Source organism: Egretta garzetta, unplaced genomic scaffold (assembly GCF_000687185.1).
Source record: "Egretta garzetta isolate BGI_Z169 unplaced genomic scaffold, ASM68718v1 scaffold343, whole genome shotgun sequence".
In the NCBI taxonomy this organism is placed as follows: domain Eukaryota; kingdom Metazoa; phylum Chordata; class Aves; order Pelecaniformes; family Ardeidae; genus Egretta; species Egretta garzetta.
In genome coordinates, this window is record NW_009259038.1 from 461611 (window position 1) to 481860 (window position 20250).

Below are 20250 nucleotides of genomic sequence, written 5' to 3' on the forward strand. Positions count from 1 at the left end.
AGCGTCCCGGGTGGGCTGGGGGCCTCCCCGGGCTCGTCTCCCACGGCGCAGGGCCCGGGGGTGGCTTCGTGAGGAGCAGGTAGGGATGCCGGGGTCTTGAGAAGATGTAGCGCTGGGCTTAGTTACTGCTGGATGGTTCTGGGGGGAAGGGGTCTGAGTATTGCACGGTAAATGCTGCCCTGCAGTTCTCAGCATCCCACACTTACATGCTGATACTTTACCTGTGAATGATTTGGCTTATAATTCACCTTGGCTTGTTTGTTTGTTTGTTCTATGCCTGCTGCCCCGCTGATACTTTACCTGTGAATGATTTGGGTTATAATTCACCTTGGCTTGCTTGCTTGTTTGTTTGTTTGTTCTATGCCTGCTGCCCATGCCTGTGTTGTTTTCAAAGCTACTGGTTTGCAGGTGAGCTGCTCATATTTCACCCCACGGTTCCGGATGGCTCAGCCAGTGTTTTTGCCGTGTGTATAGCCAACATTAGACCTGTGGGATCCCCAGGCAAAGGCCATGCTCTAGGCCCCTCCTGCTTTCCGCTAGATCACTAGGGCTGCTACCTAAGGCGATTCGGTGTTTTCTGTGCCTCAGCTGTCATGGGGCACAAGGTAATTGTTGCTGTTACTCAGGTGTTAATGTGGCTCCTGCCACATTAAAATCAGGAGTTAAGTTTTCCCTTTCATTATACCATCTTTGCGTATGTGTTTTAAATAATAACGATCGAAAATGAAACAAAAGTCAACGCCACAAAAAATATCTTCCAAAATATAGCATGGGGAAGAAAACTTAGTCTGAGTGTATATGTTCATGATTAAAAATATGATCATGAAATGAAGACTCCTCCCCACCCCTACCCCTGCTTACCCAGTGTGCTGAGTGGGTTGGGTTTTATGGAAGTTCACAGGTTGCTCTGAGATCTTTGAGCGTAAAGATTTTAACACATGTGGAAACTGTGTTAATACGTAGGAAGAGGAAAGAAAGGAGGTACAAAAGAGGAAATGCCTTTATGCCTGCTGCTTGGCCAAGAATCTTATTTAAAGAACAGAAATATGCATCTAATTCCGAAACTAGCAACGTCAGAGAGCGATTTTTCTTAAGCGTGTGTCTGTGTGCACCTGCTACAGCGTGTAACTAGATAGCAAATTGGATACTGCGGAGGAAAAGTAACTCCCTTGCCCCTTAGAGCAACGTATCACGGACTACAGAGTGTATAACTCTTCAGGTACTGACAAAGCTTCTTCATGTACGTGGCTGAATGTAGAATGGCTGAAAAATGTGCAGAGGTTTATTAGTTCTTGGGTTAAAATAGCGAGATTTCAGGGTTCTCTTCCTGTCCAGTCCTTACGCGTGCTAGAAGATTTTCTGCCTGTGCTGAAGTGCACTAAAGCTTTGTGTGTGTTGAAGGGAGAGGGATGTGCTGGCTGAAGCAGAAAAGCTTGGAAATGTGACCTGGAATGTCTGTATCTTCAGGGATCGAGAGGGAGATTTTATTGGGGAGGGGGGGGAGTTTTATCTAATTTGTATGATTTCTTTTAAAGGGAAGAGCTCAACTTTCTGGTGGGGGGCAGAAACCAGCTGTGTTGTATTCTCGTCACGGAGGTGTACTGTAGGAAATAATCAACCTCTTTCCCCACACGATTACGCCCTAGGAAGGAACAGGGCTCTTGTGTGCTGATTGCTCTGGCTTTCTGGAGCTCCTGTAGATTTCCTGTCTGAGCTATAGGCTGTAGCTGTTTATCATCTTCTGAATGTGAATATCCAGGACAGCCTTTATTTACTTAGCTTGGGCAGATTGGGTAATTCCTTTAGCGTTCCTCCCTTTTATCCTTTTCGTCGCATTTAAAAGTTTTTCTTGGGAGTGACTGAGAACATTTCAAAATAGATCTTCCTTCAAAAAGAGAGCGAGCGATCTGTCTTGCCAGTTTGATTTTTCAAAACTGCTTTTCTTTCTCTCTCTAAAACATTCAGGTCAAATGTTAACTCTGTATGTTGAATGCAAGTTTTCTGATATTTGAACGTGATGACCATGAATGAATGCAGCTCTTGTTTAATCTTTTGGCATTCCTTGGGGACTGCTGGCTCTGCTGGCATGTATAAAAAGTAGCGCGCTGGAATCCTTATTGGACTGGCATGTTTAGAAATGCCTCAGATGGATGGTGTTTTGTTATTTAATGAAAGGCAATTATATACTGCATTAGCTGTAATCTCAGCTGCCCTCAGCTAGATGCCAATTTCTGCTGGAGGAACCACTTCGTTCTTCTTGACCAGCAGAACTGAAGCCAGCTCTGTCAGCAGCGTGGTCCCTGATGATGTCAAACATCTGCTAATATGTCTGTGCTTGTCCAGGTGCCTGTCCTCTGCATGCAGTTATTTTTGCGGAGTGATGTTGCACTCGCATGACTTCCAGTGGTACAACTAACTCTGAGAAACACCCCCAAGTCTGGTGTGTAGCTCCTGGTCTTCGAAAGGCTGGAAAGAATTTAAAAGATGTATCTAAGGACAGACTGTACAAGTTTCTACCTTAGCACCCGCCTAACTGTTTTCCACCTGGAATGTCTCATCAATTGTTTGTACAAGCTCAGACGGAAGATTCTTGCGTGAATAGTACCATATATTCTTGTAATTTCTAAGACATGTCTTCGCTCTACTGTTTCAAGGAGAAACACCATTAAAAGCTGCTTAGTTTCCTGTTCTTTCTAATCTTACTGCCTATATTTTTAGCTTATTTTGAGGGGAAATTGCAAGGCAAAGAGAGAAACTCGGTATTTGATAGAGTTACCTGACACTCTCATTCTGCCTCTCTGCTTGGCAGTGGCATCCACTCCATCACTGCAATATTTATCTAAGTTCTGTATTTGTACTTCTACTTTATTATATGCCAGCCGTATAGCAGTCATGGTGCTAATTTAAAAGGCTAAGAACACAGAGAGCTAAAAAGGGGTTGCTGACTTGATGTTTTCAAAGAGTGTGAAACAGTTACAGTTTCACCCAAGTCTATCAAAATTAAATTCTTGCTATAAAAAGCAGCCTCTGTGTTTCAGCTGCTTCAGTTGTAATTGCATTAGGGAGAAGCCCTGTGTCTTTGTTTATAGGCATTTGGGTTTGAGGCTGACAGGAGATGATATTTTCCTTCTCAAACTTTCACTTCAACTTTAGGTCCCCGGTAACTTAAAGTTGATGCCATACTATTCCAAAATCATAATTGAATGCACTCACTGAGATGGCTGAAGTGCGTTATCATCAGAAGTCAGCGTGGACAGCCAAACAAATTACTCTTCTTTGTATCAAAATGGAGGGCTTTTGGGAAAGGCAAGAATTTCCTTGGAAAAATGTAGGAAAAGTGGTAAGCATTGGTAGTGGGCTCACCAGAAGAGGTGGCAATTATTTACTTTCTCGGGTGAAAACTTTCTCTATTTCTCAATCCTTGACTCATTCTGTAGAGAATGATGTGTGCTTAGGAGGATCATGTGCTTTCTGATCTTTTAATAGACTACAGCAGTGACATTTTTATAATGCACGTGTACAGTGGCAACTTCAAGTGCATCATATTTTCTGTGATTTTTTTTTGTAAGCTTTTTAACAGCTATCAGCTCTTCCTTATTAATTAAAGACTGGAATCTTCTTTAAAAATAAACAGCCTGTGTTTAGAAATAGCAACATAGATTGAAGAAAAAAAATACGCTCAATATTGCTAGCCCAAAATAATTTGTTACTGTTACAGACATCCTCTCTAATTTGTGCTTCATATTCAATAGTCCAATTCTTTGTGTTTCAATGGTATTTTTTTTAGTGAGAATCTCAAGGCATTTAGGAATCTGAATGAACATAGCAAGTTACAGAATGGTAAGATGAGGTGACTTAAAATGTCCTTGATGCAGAATTAAAATCCATAAGCAGAGTGGAAGCTTTAATGAATTATCTTTCTCATGGCATTGCTGTAATATCTGACTGATGGTTTGAGGTCCTAAGCCTCTTACTATCTTTGATCTGATTCATCTTGTTCTTAGTAGTTTCTTAGTTATAGGAATTTACCCCGCCTTTTCCCTTTCCCAAGCATATGCAGACAGAATCCTGTTTATGCAGTTTGCAGTGAATATCCTGCACTTTCCAAGGTAGAAAAACAACCATGTGTCTTATTTGCCAACCTAGCAATGTCACTAAACCCCTCTAATTTTCAGTTGATTTGTGTCTCATAATGGTTGCCTTCTTAGCTATATTCAAATTTTATATTATTTCCAATCATCCTGATAACCCGCTGCTACCAAGTGCATCGATGGCAATAGTTTGGTTTTTCCATTTTGCTTCAGAAATTAGTTGGTCTGATCTAAAGTCATTGGGAGAAACTCGAGACTGTTTGAACACAAGTCTCCCTCCTACTGGTTGGCCTATTTCTGTGAAATTTGTAAGAATATAATATTTGGTTTTAGAAATCTCCTGTCTTTTATTTAGTTGAAATTACCCAGCAGGTTCAAAATCAGTGGAGAAATACAGATTTGCATGCAGGCCTGGCTGCCATAAAAGCCCTGATGTCGAAAGATAATGAAAAGTCTTTGGTCTTGAATATGCTATGGATCTGTGAACTCACATGGAAAACAGTTCAAGTCATCTCTATGATGTGGAAATACAGTGTCTGCTACCTACCTCAGTTAAGAAACAAATCTAAAGTTGCTGGTTGAGCTCTAGATTAGTCGTGTCTTCAATGAGGGATGGCATTGTGCGGCATTTAGATTGATCCCCAAACAATAAACTTTGTTCTTCCCCAGTCCCTCTAAGTCTACAATAAATTAGGAGTGTCTTCCGCGTTCTTCAGGCAAGAGAGATTCACTCTTTGAAGTTACAGAAAACCGGTAGCTATTTATGGGGATGTCCTTATACTGTGGTGTGATGGTGCTTGATAGTGGGATGAGTGATGACAGGGCATAGTGTTTGCATTACAGTGTTGGGGCTGCTTGGAATATCCTCTGGGTGTCTTTGTTTCACCGAACATACTCGTTGCTTCACAGTAATGTTTATCTAAACAAAAGCCCTCAAAAATAGAGTTGAAAGGTTTTTCAGGAGCCCTGCTAGTGATCGTTTGCATAGATATGATTCGGTATGAGTAATTTGTAAGCCACTCTTCATTTCATGTTACATTCATCAAATCAATGACACTGTCAAAAGAGCTGTGTCATACCACTGGGCATACTTCCCAACTTGTTACAAGCTTTTGGTTTTGTATTTTTATGATAGCAAAAGTAAACTGTATTTTCAGTTGGATCGAAGACATAGTAAACTCGCATGCAACAGTAATTTCCTGGAGTAATCCTGGTAGCGACTTCAGAAGAGCAAAGGATTGCTTTCATGCTGTTAATTTAATAGTTATGCCCGGTTAAAATAAACAGTAATGCACTTCTTCAAGAATCTGTCCCTTATAAAATTCATACTTACGTTAAGAACATGGTATGAGAAACAGGCTTTGTGGTTCACACAGGGTGAGTGTTTGCTTTTGAGAAGGGTATACCTCTCTATAATTCATATGATGGTTATATTGGATATATATTGGATATATATTGGGCTGGAATGAGCTGAAGTAGAATGTCATAAGAATGATCCTATATAAACTAGTTCTTGCTTATTTTCTTAGGAAATTTTTATTTCCTGTACCAGTATCTGCAAACAACAGATCTGAGAGAAAGGTCTGGATTCCTTTTTATTTTTTTTTTCTACCTGATCAACTGAGTTTTAAATGCAGAATTTTTTCTACCTTTAAAAGTGAGGTACAAAGCACTGGTTTACTAGGCACATCCCAGCCCATATGTTTTGATGCTGGCAGTAAGCAGAGTATCTAGTTAAACAAATAAATACGATCTGATGGCACTTAGCATGATAAACATTTGATTAAATGATGCCTATTATTTTCTTATAGTAGTGATGTACTTGAGGAATATATTCAGGTGGTCATATTACTTGATTAATCGACATCAAAGTCCATGCTTTCTGGGAGACAAAATAGAACTGAAGCTGTGTTTTTAAATTCTCTCTTTCTTCTAATTGCCATGTGTTGAATGAGTAATCAAATGTAGACTCCCAAATGCCAACCCTTATTCTATTGAAATCTTAAATTCTTAATTCTCTTTTGTATATAAATTCTTTCTTAAATTCTATTCATTTCAACTTAAATAATACCTGAAGATGCTTCTGTAATCCCACAGTCAATCACTGTTACTGAGTACTGTACTGTTTACCATTAAATTCTTGAGGAATGTTCAGATAATCAATTTGGTTTAACAGTGACTACTACAGAGGCTGCTACATCAATACCATAATAATTTGCTGTTTGTGACTTGCTTCATTATCAAATGCCTACAGTCCTTTCAGGCTTGTTTCAGTCTGAACTTGCCACTCACTCAATAAATGCTTTGGAGCTGACAAAACGTGCTGAATTTGCACTGAGTCGTGAGCATTAGGTTCAGAGAGAAGTTCACTTACTGTGTCAGTAATTGGCTTCAGTAACTGAATGCAGAGAGACCTTGATGTGAATTCATAGCTCCAAAATGGTTGTATTTAAGTAATTGTCATGGTTTAACCCCAGCCGGGAACTAAACCCACCCAGCCGCTTGCTCACTCCCCCACAGTGGGATGGGGGAGAGAACTGGAAAAGAGAGAAAGCTTGTGGGTTGAGAAAAAGACAGTTTAACAGGTAAAGCAAAAGCCATGCATGCAAGCAAAGCAAAGCAAGGAATTCATTCCCTCTTTCCCACTGGTAGGCAGGTGCTCAGCCATCCTCAGGACAGCAGGGCTCCATCATGTGCAACGGTGACTTGGGAAGACAAACTCCATCACTCCAAATGTCCTCTACTCCTTTCCTCAGCTTTATATGCTGAGCATGATGTCACATGGTGTGGGATATCCCTGGGGTCAGTTGGGGTCAGCTGTCCCAGTCATGTTCCTTCCCAGTTCTTTGTGCCCCCCCAGCCCATTGCTGGTGGGGTGGGGTGATGAGCAGAAATGACCTTGACTCTGTGTAAGCCCTGCTCAGCAGGACCCGACCCATCCCTGGGTTATCAACGCTGCTCCCAGCACAGATCCGAAACACAGCCCCATAGTAGCTGCTATGAAGAAAATTAACTCTACCCCAGCCAAAACTAGATGGCTAGGAGTACAAAGCGTGCTGCATCTTTACAAGAGGAGTTCTGGCTTCCAAATCCATCTTTTTGGTTTAACTAATTGTAATTGTTACAGAACTGACTTTGAAGCTTTATGTGACATTTACAATGCATATTGTGTGCCGTGGAATTATTTCATTGTAAATGTAATCCAATGCTTGCAAAGTGGTGATTTGGTCTTTTTGGTTGCCCGATATGAAGTCTCTCCAATAGACGCAGAACGTGGCAGAGGAGACATCGTGATGAGGAAGACTGTTCCTCCAGGATGCGGCTCAGCTCTTGTGCTCTGGGTGTGCTGACATGGCAATTTTCCAAAACGTGAGAAATCTGGCTGCCTAATACCTGGTAGCGGGGCACTATCCTTGTATTCCTCCTTGGAAACAAAACAAGATGATGGCAACAGGAAATGCTATTTGTGGAGGGTGTGTGAGGCTGGCTGCTTTCTGCAGTTTATCCCTCTGCTCTGTCTACCTCATCCAGAATTGTTTCAGTAAGGATGTTGGTGGGTATGCCCCAGTCTGGTCCGTTTGTGGATTTGCTGTGGACAAATTAATCTCATTAATCAATGGCAGTGTTAGGTTAACGGTTGGACTTGATGATCTTAAAGGTCTTTTCCAACCTAAACCATTCTATGATTCTATTCTATGATTCTAAGTTGGTCTCTGTGATCTGGCACGTTCTCGCACAGAGAGAAATATTCTTAAAGAGGTAGCAAGAAGCAAATAGCAGTGCAATGCGAAGGCATTTATTTGTTCAAAGCTGAAATGTGGTTATATTTTTAAATTGTGTATGAATTTCAAAAGCCTACAAATTCAACTAAAAGCATTATTTTAAGTGCTTTTGGAAATATAGATATACTCACTTTTTACAGAAATGTAATGCCAGCCCAGGAGACCACAAATACAACTTTTAGAACTGTAGTAAGAATTAGATCTGAATCATAGAAGATGCTTATACGCTTTAAACTTTTAAGATCGCAGTAATTTTAGGAGTTGTAAGCATTTGTAACTCTGCAGGGTCTGAGCTCTTGGAGTAACTCATGGAGCAGAAGAGAAAACTTTCCAGGTTCAAAATTCCAAGTTACTTTCTCTAAACCATTGTCAGGATATTTGAGGAATGATTCATGAGCTTCTGAAAGCTTGGCAGTAACGTTATGAACATCAAGAGTATGAAACAGATATTTAAGAAATGCTGTTCAGGCTGTTATTTCAGACGTAGTGCTTCATGCGGTGAGTTTGTTTTTCTCTCGGGAACTGGGTTGTGGTGGTCTTTGAAATATATTTTCCATATCACATTTTTACAGAAGGGATTTCTTGGTTTATTTTGTACATGGTACATTTTCTTCATGGTATGGTCAGAACTTGTTTTCTAGATACCTCCTAGCTGACTGCCACAGGGATTGCAGATGGGCTTCCCTGGTTGCAGATCCCTGTGAGATTTTCAGCAGTTATTGATTCTACGCAATCCTTTTAGAGTATTTACTCTGTATCTGTTAGTCTCAATGTTTATATGTATTTTGCAAAGCACTGCTGTGCTTAGCAGAGTTAACAAATTGAAGTGATCTCTTTTTTTGGGCCTAGAAATGAGTTGGCATTGAATGGCATTTTCCCACAGTATTTAGTCTCTTAATAATGTTAACTGAATTTATGATCAACCTTTTCAATTTGAAATGTTTTGAAGAACTCGTGCATGACCGATAGCAGATGATCATCAATTAAAAGAATTGTTTTACTTCATTATACAAATAAACCACGCGAGTAGTGTCCCAGCCTCAGAGCACACTGCACAGGCTGCATGTGTCTGCATACAGAAGACAGAGATGATGCAGTCTGTTTTGAGTCAATTCAAACATTACGCTGCTCTCTTCTAGAATGTCCTCTTTGTTTCCCTACCGAATGGACAGACAACTTGCTTTTCTCCATGGAAACACTGCATCTGTTCTGTGGTAGCCGTGAGTAGCGATGTTGGAAAACGTTTCTTCCTTAAATTGTTGAGTCATTGTTCCAAATGTTTTATCAAATCAAACATTTGGCTTCTAACGTTGGCACTACCCGTCCTGAGGAAGGAGAGGGTGGTGGTGGCAGCATGTTTTCAGGTATCAACTAAGCTTAAAGAACTATTGGTGCTGTTATATTCTTGTGGTGATGATAGGCTTCTCAAGTGGAGTGAGCTGAGGCTTTAACTTTTTCCCGTTTTCTTATTTAATTGTGGTTTAGTTCTTCTTGGGGTACTAGTTGTTGAAAATACAGTCTTGAAAGAAACAGTGGGTGGACAGCTGTTTTCTTTTTATTCTAGGAATTCCTTTTTTGACAGTTGGAAAATATTCTGCTTTTTTAATTCAGGGTTATGTGGTTACATTTTATTTATTTATTTTTAATCTCAGCTTGCCAAGACAATTCATACCTATTACCAGATTAGTAGGATTTATTTTCTTAAACCAGTGGTTCTCAACTTGTTGCTGATGGATTGCATTGATCCATATGCTACTTCAAGGTATATAAAGGATAAATAATAAGAATAAGGATATTACTAATCAGCTAAAAGGGCCAATGCAAGGATTCATGTCTGCATTTGAAATTTTTTAATAGTCAACACACACAAAAAATGCAGTTCATTTGAGAATGTAATGCAGTTTCATAATGTGTGAAATATTGTATTTCCCAGTAATGGCACAAGTGTAAAGCTTGTGTTTAAAATATATATATACATATATATATTTTTTTTTTTTTTTTTTTCCAATGCAAGGATTCATGTCTGCATTTGAAATTTTTTAATAGTCAACACACACAAAAAATGCAGTTCATTTGAGAATGTAATGCAGTTTCATAATGTGTGAAATCATGTATTTCCCAGTAATGGCACAAGTGTAAAGCTTGTGTTTAAAATATATATTTAAAAAATTTATTTTTTTTTTTTTTTTTTTTTTTAAATGAGAACTCGTGGCTTTCTGAACACCTAAGTGTTATATATTATCACATTCTTTCTGGGCATTTCCTTAGGTTCCTGTTATGATCTTTTGAGAAACAGTTAATGTTACAGATTCAAGGAAGGAAAGAGAACAAATTGAGACAAGTAGCTAGCTGCTCTTTCTTAGGAGAACTAAGAGGAGGTGACTGACATCTGGAGCCTGTTAGGAAATGCTGGCGTGCGTAATGCTGAAAATCACTTGATGCAAATTTACGTGCTTTCAGTGTTTTATGAATTCTGCTAGGAAATGCTGCTATGAAGGTCCTGTCTCTTTCTAAGACTGAAAGTTGCATTTTCACTATTACAATAAGGCAGTAATTTACCAAAATGTGTTGCCTATATTTTACCAGTTTTTTGAATTAAGCTACAATTTCAGTAACTCTGAAACCAGGGCGCAAGGGATTGTATTACTTCTGGCCTAGTTGAAGGCCTGTATGTTGAGAAAAGCAAATGACACAGCAAATATATAACCCATGACTGTGAAGAGCAAAATTAAAATATGAATGAGTACCCTGAGCCAAGAAATGCAATATTAGAACATTCAAACTTTCTGCTGCGCAGAGATTTGTTGAACATCTATTAATAAATAATTATTTGAAACTGGTAAAAGGTAATGTTGGAGGGTAATTTAGTGTTTGCTTTCTTTTAATATACCTATGCTTGCACAATATAGATGGTTACTACCTGTGTGGTGCTGGAATGCTCCTTGGGGGCAAAACCAGAGGTAGTATATGGAAGAGAAAGACAGAATACTGTAAGACAGCTTCTAGCTTGCTGGTTTGAGGAAACAGTCTTCTTTAAAGGGAATTTGCCCTTGGCCCAAACGAGGTTCTTGAATTTCCATAAGATTGGTGTTTGGCACTGACAGAGAAGACTGTGAAATAAAAAGAGCTGACCTTGATACTTCTTGCATTTCTGCATTTGTACCAAATCCCTCTTTATTATGTACAGTTCTTCCATTCCATGGATTTTGGTGGGTTGAGGGAGGTAATGGAGGCACGCATGGAGATCCTGGCGTTGGAGGGCATAGGGCAGGCAGTGTGAGGAAGCATAGGTGGGTAGCATGTGTGTAAGAGTGAAAAGGAAGACTTTTCAAGCCCTTGGCATGTAATATGAAGTGCAGTTTTAGAAGGTTTCTAAAACAAAATACGAATACGATGCACTTGGATTTAGCAGGGAGGGTAGGTATGTAGTAGGAGGGGGAAAAAACCAAACCCAGTGTTCCTACTGGGTCCAAAGTGGCATCTTATGTGATCCTCTGGTTGTTCTTCTGTATAACTGCATGCCTCTCGGTTCTTTCATGGCTTAGTCATACTTCATGCCTATTCTGCTTTGATTTTAGAGAGCTAACTCTGCTTTCATGTTCATGAACATGAAAGCTCCCACTTAAAAATTAATAGTTAACTGGCATACCTCTTGTGAAAACAATGGAGAAATTTTTCTCCTCAGTTGTCTTAACTGCAGATGGGTGGGTGATGTACTCCTGGCAATGCTAGAAAAAATGTTCAGCAGTCTGCACAGTGCTACTTCAGACTTTTTATGGAGCATAACTTAAACTGTAGACAAACACCATACAGCCAAGGTGGTAATTAATACTTCTTAAAGCATAACGTTTTTGCAGACTTCTTAGAAAATGGCTTGAATTTGGCGTGGCTGATCTTGAAATAGCAGAAGAAATGCTTCACTTTGTTATTTAGGTTCACAAAGTGGTGTGTCTGATACTTTTTTTTTTTTTTTCTTCACAGTGAATTGATTTTTAGGAGCGCTAATGTGCTGGTTGTTAATAATACATGAAGGGTAAAACTTACAGTGGTGGGGAAAGACACAGTTGACTTGTCTCTTTAGTCTTCCTTCCTGTAGCGTAGCTGTCTCTCCTTCACTAGTGTTTGGTTTGCCTTTAAACAGCCTGTATGCCCAGTATGCCCACCCGGGCACAGCCTGTCTGCCCAGTATGCCCACCACTGCTCAGAATGGTTTTGGGGAGCCTGCAGTTGGCCGGCTTTCTGCCTGTGTATGTGCACTGGTTGGTGCCAAAATGCTGAGCAAATGGCAGGACGGAGACCTGCTTTACAGCTCTTGTTTGCCATGTTCTCAGCAAACAGTTGAGCAAACAGTCTATTGCTACATGTCTATATTTCCTTTTTTTTTTTTTTTACCAGGTGTTTGTTTAAACTTGTGCTGGTTTTTTTTTTTTTGTTTGTTTTTTTAAATGGGCATAGCTGTTCTGTCTTGAATATAAAGCTTAGCAAATACCCAAGCTGTGTTCATGCAGAACAGTTTATGCTTTTGAAGATGCTGGGCAGACTACTTGCTTTACCGTTTGGCTTTGAATGCACATCATAGAAAAAAAAAATAGATTTGTCACTGTAGATGAAAGAGCCTTTCTAAAGGTTTTGTAATCAGAAGGAAGATGCCTTCTGTGGCAAAACCCTCATGACATAGTTCCCTGAAAAGCTTAGAGCTGGCTTCCAAGTCAGAGCAGCGTTCTATCCTAGCAACGTAGGGAAGAGTCCCTCCTCCTCTTTCCAGAGGAGCGTAGCTGGGGCACTGTGCTGGGGACTGCGAGCCAGTGCATCTTGTGACCTAAAGGATCACATACAGCTGAGGTGGATGTTTACTTTTAAGTTGTCATCGTCTAACTCTGTTGATCAATTTTAGTTTTTTCAGCTCCAGTCTCTCTTAAAAACCTTATTCTTTTTATCCTGAAATTCCCGGTTCTCTTGATTTCTCTTGCAGTTAGTTCTCTAGTCTCAAGTTGTTTTTGCTGGGCTATTGCAACACTTGAAAAATGTGACTGAAAACAGTAGGGTGCGCAGAGTGGTTATATCTATGTGTAATGTCAGTAACGCTGTTAAGGGCTTTGTTTTTCTTTCTTAAAATAGCCTTTTAGTTTAAAGCTCAAGACGAATACAGCAGCATTTAGTGAAGTGAGTTATTTTGATGGTTTAGGTTCAGACTTGGTGTCTTTTAGTAAGAAATGGCCTTCAAAAGATGAGTTGGAAATGCTACTCTGGGAAATGCTTCTGGTTGTTATTGTAAAGCATCTTTTATCATGCACAGGCTATCTGCATATATAGAAATTTCTTCTGCAGGAGTTACTGATTTTTGTTTCATGTCTAATGTTTTTATATACAGGTTTATTCTGGAGTTGGAAAAACTCGAGTAATATATTTTATCCATGTTTGGAAAAAGATAGTTGCTACGGACGAAGATTAACACTGGTATTGCAAAAAGATGAGTATGTTAAAACCAAGTGGACTTAAGGCTCCTTCAAAGACCATCAAGCATGGGAGTACATTGCTGAAAACACCTGCACCTGTTGCAGCTGGTGAGGAATATTTAAATATCTTAACTTTTCCCTTATTTGTCTTCTGACAAAAAGTACCTTGAAATATATCTCTGAGTATACACTATTTTTACTATTTACACCAAGGTATTTTTCCTTGTATTTCTGATCTAAAAAAATGTTGTGTACAACATGCAAAAAATTGGGAGTTGCTAATTGGATGTGATCAAGCAGTTTTCCTTGAGGAAACCTTATCATGATAAAAATGATTGGGTAGTTTTTGAGGTAAGACTTGCAATCTTTACAAGATTTTTAACAAAACCTACATTGAATGCATTCAATGTCTCTGTCCTTAGATTTTGAATTATTATATTCCAGAGATTACAGTGTTTTCACAAGTAAGAAAATTTGGAATTGTTCCCTTCCACTTAGAAATTCTGCTTTTCCAAATGCTTGTTACATTGGAACTAAGTAATGATGCTCTCTGGAATATTAGTGTAGTTGATTCCTGTTGCTTTCTTATTGTGCTTGATTCCAGCTCCACCAGAAAAAGCATCTTCCAGTGAAAAGACCTCAAGCACAGCCACTGCCGATGCACATGAAGAGTTTGTGGATGATTTCAGGGTGGGGGAGCGTGTTTGGGTCAATGGAAATAAACCTGGCTTTATTCAGTTCCTTGGTGAAACACAGTTTGCTCCAGGACAGTGGGCAGGGATTGTTCTAGATGAACCAATTGGTAAGAATGATGGCTCTGTGGCTGGAGTTCGCTATTTCCAGTGTGAACCCTTGAGGGGAATATTTACAAGACCATCAAAATTGACAAGAAAGGTGCTGACAGAAGATGAAGCCAATGGTACACAGACGGCTCATGCTTCTAGGGCTACATCACCAACTTCCACATCAGCTGCTAGTATGGTGTCTTCATCCGCTGCTGCACTTCCCCCTTCAGGAATTCCACAAAAAACTTCACCACTTGCTGCTAAGGAACATTCGACTCCTTCTCAGATTAGCAATCTTTCAAAAACTGCAAGTGAATCTATATCAAATCTTTCTGAAGCTGGATCACTAAAGAAAGGAGAAAGGGAGCTCAAAATTGGCGATCGAGTTCTGGTAAGATTCCTCTGCAGCCGTTGTGTCTGCTTTTTGATTGATGAATTGTGCTAACACTCAAAACTTTTCTACTAGTTCACTGGTCAAGGTAATGTAAATTTATGCTCTAGCATTCTTTTCATTGAGCATCTTCTGCAGACCAGCTCTTTGCAAGCAGTTTTGGATATTGTGGGAAGATCTTAGCAGTACCAAGATAAAATGGTTAATTTGGCAGTTTTTAATCTATTACGTTTTGCCAGTGCTTAAAAGAAACCAAAAAACATTTGGTCTTTAACAGCATATTTGTCAATCATCTTTCCGTAACTTCAAGAACTTTGGTCATGCTAAATAAAAGATGAGCTTGTGCGATTTCCATGCAGCGCTCTCGCCCTGTTCAGGGCCTTGTCTTTAGACAGCCAGCAGTTCAATAATTGATTGTTCCCCTGAGTGGTGATAGGCAGCAACAGAAGTAGTCACATAATGCCGCTGATCACCCAGGAATTACGTGTTCTGTTGGTGATGTGCCATGTTACTTGGCTGCCCTTCCTAAATTCAGAACCGTAAATGCTTCTGCTGATGTATCATTTCACTCCTTTTACAAGGGAGTTAAGTTTTGTTAGTGTAAACATCCTTTAAAAAAATGTTGTATACCTTTTATATTTGGATCAATCTAATACAGCATGGGTCAGTTTTGATAACAGATTTGACATACACCGACTAAGAAAAGTGGGAAACTTTGCCTTGAAACACTAGCCTTTGCTTGAAAAGGCGGTGGGAAGCTTGTGATACATTGTTTATGCTGTATTCTTTATTTAAAGGCTATGTATGTAGCCTTCATATATAACCAGAATGATGTTAACATGTCCAGCAGATCTACAATCACTGTAACGGAGATCTGATGTTAGGTTTGAATTACTTGTGGGTGCCACTAAGCTGAAGAATTGTCTTACTGTTATTTTGCTACAATCTCTTTTTATTTACAACATAATTTTTAAAATTTCCATTAGGTAAAAACAAGGACAGGAACAAATGCCTTGGCATAGAAAGCATTTCTGGGATTACCATAAGAACCTTGTGTAGAAGAAAATCTCATGGATTTTATTTTGTCCTGCATTGCCCCTCCAGATAATGATTCTGTAGTGAAGGTGGATTGATACTTTCTTTTTTTTTTAATTTTATTTTTTTAAGGAAGAATTTGATTCCTCTTTCTGTGTAAAGAGATCTTAAAACATAGGCCCAAGTTGAAGAAAGTGTGAAGGAGACTAAGGTGAGGTGAGGGCAGAGTTTGGCTGACAGCTAGGGTTGGGCTGAGATGTGTTTTCTTGGAGCGGCAATGGAAACAAAGATTTACCGTTTATCCCTAGCTATTTCTGTCCGAGACGAGAGCCCTGTGGTCTTCCAGTCAGCGTTGGTTTTTTAACCACTTACTTGCCTTTTTCTCAAGGATCTCTGTGAGATCTTCTGGGATGTCCCCTTTGGGTGGGAAAACTCTCTGCTGCCTATGAAGGCATCGCTCTAAGTTTCCTGTACCTTATTAGTGCAAATTACAGAAGAGGCATATCCCAAGTTCCAGAGTTGGATAGTAATAAGGTCCCAAATTCTGTTTCTTAAGTAGAACGGATTAAACCTAGTATTTCATCCTCCCTACTTCATCTGTTTGCCTTAAGTCTTCCTGTTGAATCATCAAATTGTAGTTTGAGGTTTTGGGGCAATTCCTAGCACAGCATGCCAGTGATGCATATCTGTAATTTATATGCCAGTATAGGACAGCGTACGCACAGGAATGTGAATGTTAAATGGACAGGATTCTTGTCTGTTGGTTTTTAACCATTTTGAGTCCCATGCTAATTTTTTGTAGTAGATCCCAGACTCTGCTGATGTCATGTCTAATAATAATTCAGACGTAAATACCTTAGATCACTAGGTTAGTGCAAATAATAGTAAACCTGGATGAAAACCCATTCATCTGCTTATATTTTTTTTTTTTTTCCTCTGCCACTGAACTCCTGCCTACCACTATGCACTGTAGAATTGAGCTGTTACTGGGTAATTGCTGAAAACTGTCCTCAGAGCCTACAGCAAGCACCGGTTGTTGTGAAAGACCTGTCGCTTGCTGTAGCTTGCTTAGCCATTCCATCTCCATCAAAGGTACAAAAGCAACTGGACTGCTCCGTGTAATTTGTTTTTTATTTGCACTGACAGCAGTAACTTCTCAGTAGTTTGTTATGCAAGAGGATGAGAGGCTTGATGGAATTTGTAAGTCCCACCTCAGCACAGAATTTCCCCTCTAAGTGATGTTGTAGCATCGTAGACCTGAGAGATGCTCCAGTCTGGCCATATACCATTGCAGAACTCTGGCGACTCAGTGCTGCCCACATGCATCAGTTCTTGCAGTTTGGGGTGACTGCTACTGAATACTTTGTGAAGGTTCTTAGTGATAGTAATGCCGTGATGATTATGGATATATGGGGAAAACAACTGCTGAGAATCATGTCTTGAAAACGGTGAGCCTCCAGCAGTGTAGAATTGCAGTTCAGCAGAACAATGAATTCATGATAGACAAAGGCTCGTTTGGGAGCCTTATTAAAATACTTGACTGGAAAAGTATGTCCTTAAGGGCAAATTCATAGACGGGTAAGGCACAGTTCATCAGCTAAGATTATGTTCTAGAATGGACTTCAGATGTGGCTCAACTTTGTTGATCTTTGTGTGTGATCTTAGGGTGTGGAGTGTTACACTGGAGTATTTAAATCTGTTTAATTTTCTCCTCTGATTTTAAAATGTACTTAATAGGAGTTACCTTCAATTAATCTGTTCAGTTTTTTTGTTTTGTTTTGGTGGTTGTTGTTGGCAGCTGGCTGGTTTTGGATGATACCTTAAAAAAAAAAAAAAAAAAAAAAAAAAAAAAAAGGCAAAATCTTACAGCTTTTTGTCTGCCTGATGTGGGTTATCAGGAAACAAGAGGCCATTCTGACAAGTATTTAAATGCCAGAGAAATGCATTTACCAATTTGCACCTCACCTCGGCTTCTTTTCTGCATTACACAAATGTAAATTTGCAAGAAGTTTGTTGAACCTACAATGTTGGGTTCAAAGCGTGTCAGACCTGACAAACTGACGTTTCCCAACAGCTAAGCTTTGTTGGAACGTTTTTCAGTTCCGACTGAGATGTTCATGGTATTCCTCTACATGAAAAGAAGCTGTAAACTCTTCACAGTTGCTTCTGCATTCTGTCACAGCACACTGCAGCATCAGGTGTTCATAGTCAGTGGTGTTGGGATGAGGTAGTTTGATTAAAGGCTGGGTGTGCAAAGAAATCTGAAGAGATGTTTAAAGCATGGTCTGTATTGATTTGTGTGGATAGAAAAAATGTCTTAAGCTTATTTTTTCCTTCCTTTGACCTCTAGTTGTTTCACCAGTCTTTTGTGCGCTTACAGTTAGAATTACCTAATGCTACATGGTCCCGTATGTAGAGCCCCATCAAACTTCTATGGGAGAACTGATGTCTTTAAAAAATATATAGATGTAATAATAAAGGAAGCTTCCAATGTACGGATCCCTGATTTGTTTGGATACAACGACAGGTGCCCTGCGGGATCTTTCCTTAATTCAGATAACATTAGGAAGAATAGTGGTTACGTACAAACTAAGTGTTTAGGACGCTCATTCAGATGCTTGTCAGGGAAAAGAAATTCCACTGCAAAAACCAAGTAGAGTTGTGAGCTGGTGGCCTATGGATTCTCAAATGCAGGCTTGCTTAGAGTAACTCAGGTTGTGCTGCACAATGCAATAGATGTGGGGATGAAAAGATGCAAAAGCAAGCAGGCTTGCTTTTTCAGGGGGCAGAAAGCATCTTTTTCCAAAAGACCTTGTATATTAAAAAACAAGTTTCGTTAACATCAGAACAGACAGACAGTGCTTCAAGGTATGTGGTATGTCAGCTGAGTTGTGTTCCTGTGGATACCTGCAGAAGGAAATACTTGTGGTAGATTTGCTGCAACAGTCAACTATGACTTTTTCCTTCCCCGCCCCCCAAATTTGCAGATGATGTGTTCCAGGCTGTTAAATCAAGATGTAAACATCAAAAGAATAGCTCATGGTAGACATCAATATCTGGAAGGGAAATACAATAATCGTGGAGAAACTCACATTGTCTTGTTTTCTTAGAAGTTATCTTCCTTGACGTTCTGGAGGAGTCAAAGCAAATCCAAAGCAAATCAGACTACGTGAAGGGAACACATGAGCTGCAGTATTATACCCCAAAATGGATGTTCCTGTGCAAAGGGAGAGGTCCTTTAGATTTCTGTAGTTTGCTCCTTCTCAGAGACGATTAGGTTAAAACAGTATGCAAGCCCTCTGCTGTCTTGGAAATCTGTGATAAGAAGTCTGTCTCCCTCAAATCCTGGTATATCTGAGCCATATTCAGCAAGCATGTACTTAATTGCTGAGGTGACTTGAAGCCAAGCAGTAATTTTCCTTTCACTAACAAGTATTTGGAAATACTTCACATTAATATAAAGAAATGTTGAAAATACAGGGAGATAAAGTACATCTTAAAAAGAATTGTGGTTTCTGATATGTAACTCCTCATTATTCAGCTTTGCATTTGTTGCAATGATGTATAACTCTTACTGGAAAAAAAAATATAGCTAAACCAAAGAAAAAAGTTATTAATGCAAGGAGTAATTCAAATAGCTCTGTACTAACCATAATTTCCATTCTTAACATCTGAAGTATGTTCTGGAATCTGGATGTGATTTAGTTGTTAGAGAGAGAACATTAACTCCGGGCAGCCTGATCTCATGTTTGGGGATTGCTGTAAGGTAGGAAGTGTTGATGTGGAAATCTGCATTTCCTTCTTAGCACCCGTCCCCCCTTTACTGGGTTAATGACAGAGTGCAAAGTCATTGACACAACTGTAGTTGATTTGCCTGCTGAAAATTAGCCTACAGCTTCAGCATTTTGAACCTAATATGAATAAGACTTCCTATGCAAGAAGTGATCCCTTCTCGTGCCAGTGGAAGTGTTGTCGCTAGGTGCTAAACCAGATGGGAGGAGAATAGCCGAAAACTAATTGCATTCAGGCTAAGCCAGTTTGTTTCCTGTTTGAGTTGCAGCCAGAGAACCTGTTTGCCCTGGTATAGCAGACACTTATGATTCTTAAGAGTCCAATGCAAAGTTGATTTAAAAAACAAACAAACAAACAAACAAAATGCCCTGAACTATCCAACCCAACAAACCCAACTTGTAGAAATAAAAGGGGGAAACCTGGTTTGTGTGACAACTGGTGCACCTACCAAAGGTTGAAGCAGCTTTGAGAGCATCTTGGGCTTTTTCCTGGAGGGAGCAGATGCTGTATTTAAAATAAATAATTAAATAAATAAAAATCTTATCAACCTAAGGGGCCTTAGCCTTCTCAAGGGATTAAAGTGCTTTCATTCATTTAACCACTTGCAGCTTCATCGTGGTCTGCCAAATCTGATGCTTCTGGAGCTGAGCTGTAAAGCTGTAACTTGGGCCTCTGTCCATATGTTCACAAAAGGTTGCAAACCAGATTTACCGGCATATACTGATGTGGTCTTTTTGGAAGGTTATTCTCTATGCATGAGTAATATCTAATTTCTTCTTGTCTGTTTTGCGCTGCTCGCTGTAAATGATTTCTTGCTTTGTTATTTCTTAGGAAGTTCCTTAGTGATGTAATAGGCAGAGACTGATAGGAGATTATTGTCAGATTTGTTCCCACCCATGTAACCTATCTTCAAGTAAA

General features: G+C 39.6%; 1 protein-coding gene and 1 non-coding gene across 3 annotated transcripts in view; both read left to right on the forward strand.

The window, feature by feature from the left end:
• The window catches only part of CLIP1 (CAP-Gly domain containing linker protein 1), an 82147-nt gene that overhangs the window by 7635 nt on the left and 54262 nt on the right, over window positions 1-20250 (forward strand). For both annotated transcript variants that reach the window (XM_035890481.1, XM_035890482.1), the window contains exons 4-5: window positions 13245-13437; window positions 13934-14505. In XM_035890481.1, the coding sequence (XP_035746374.1) occupies window positions 13344-13437; window positions 13934-14505 (666 nt within the window). In that variant the 5' untranslated portion in view covers window positions 13245-13343. The remainder of the gene's footprint in view (window positions 1-13244; window positions 13438-13933; window positions 14506-20250) is intronic.
• On the forward strand, window positions 7360-7519 carry LOC118451891. Its single transcript, XR_004841473.1, has one exon. It is a non-coding gene; the product is annotated as a U1 spliceosomal RNA (small nuclear RNA).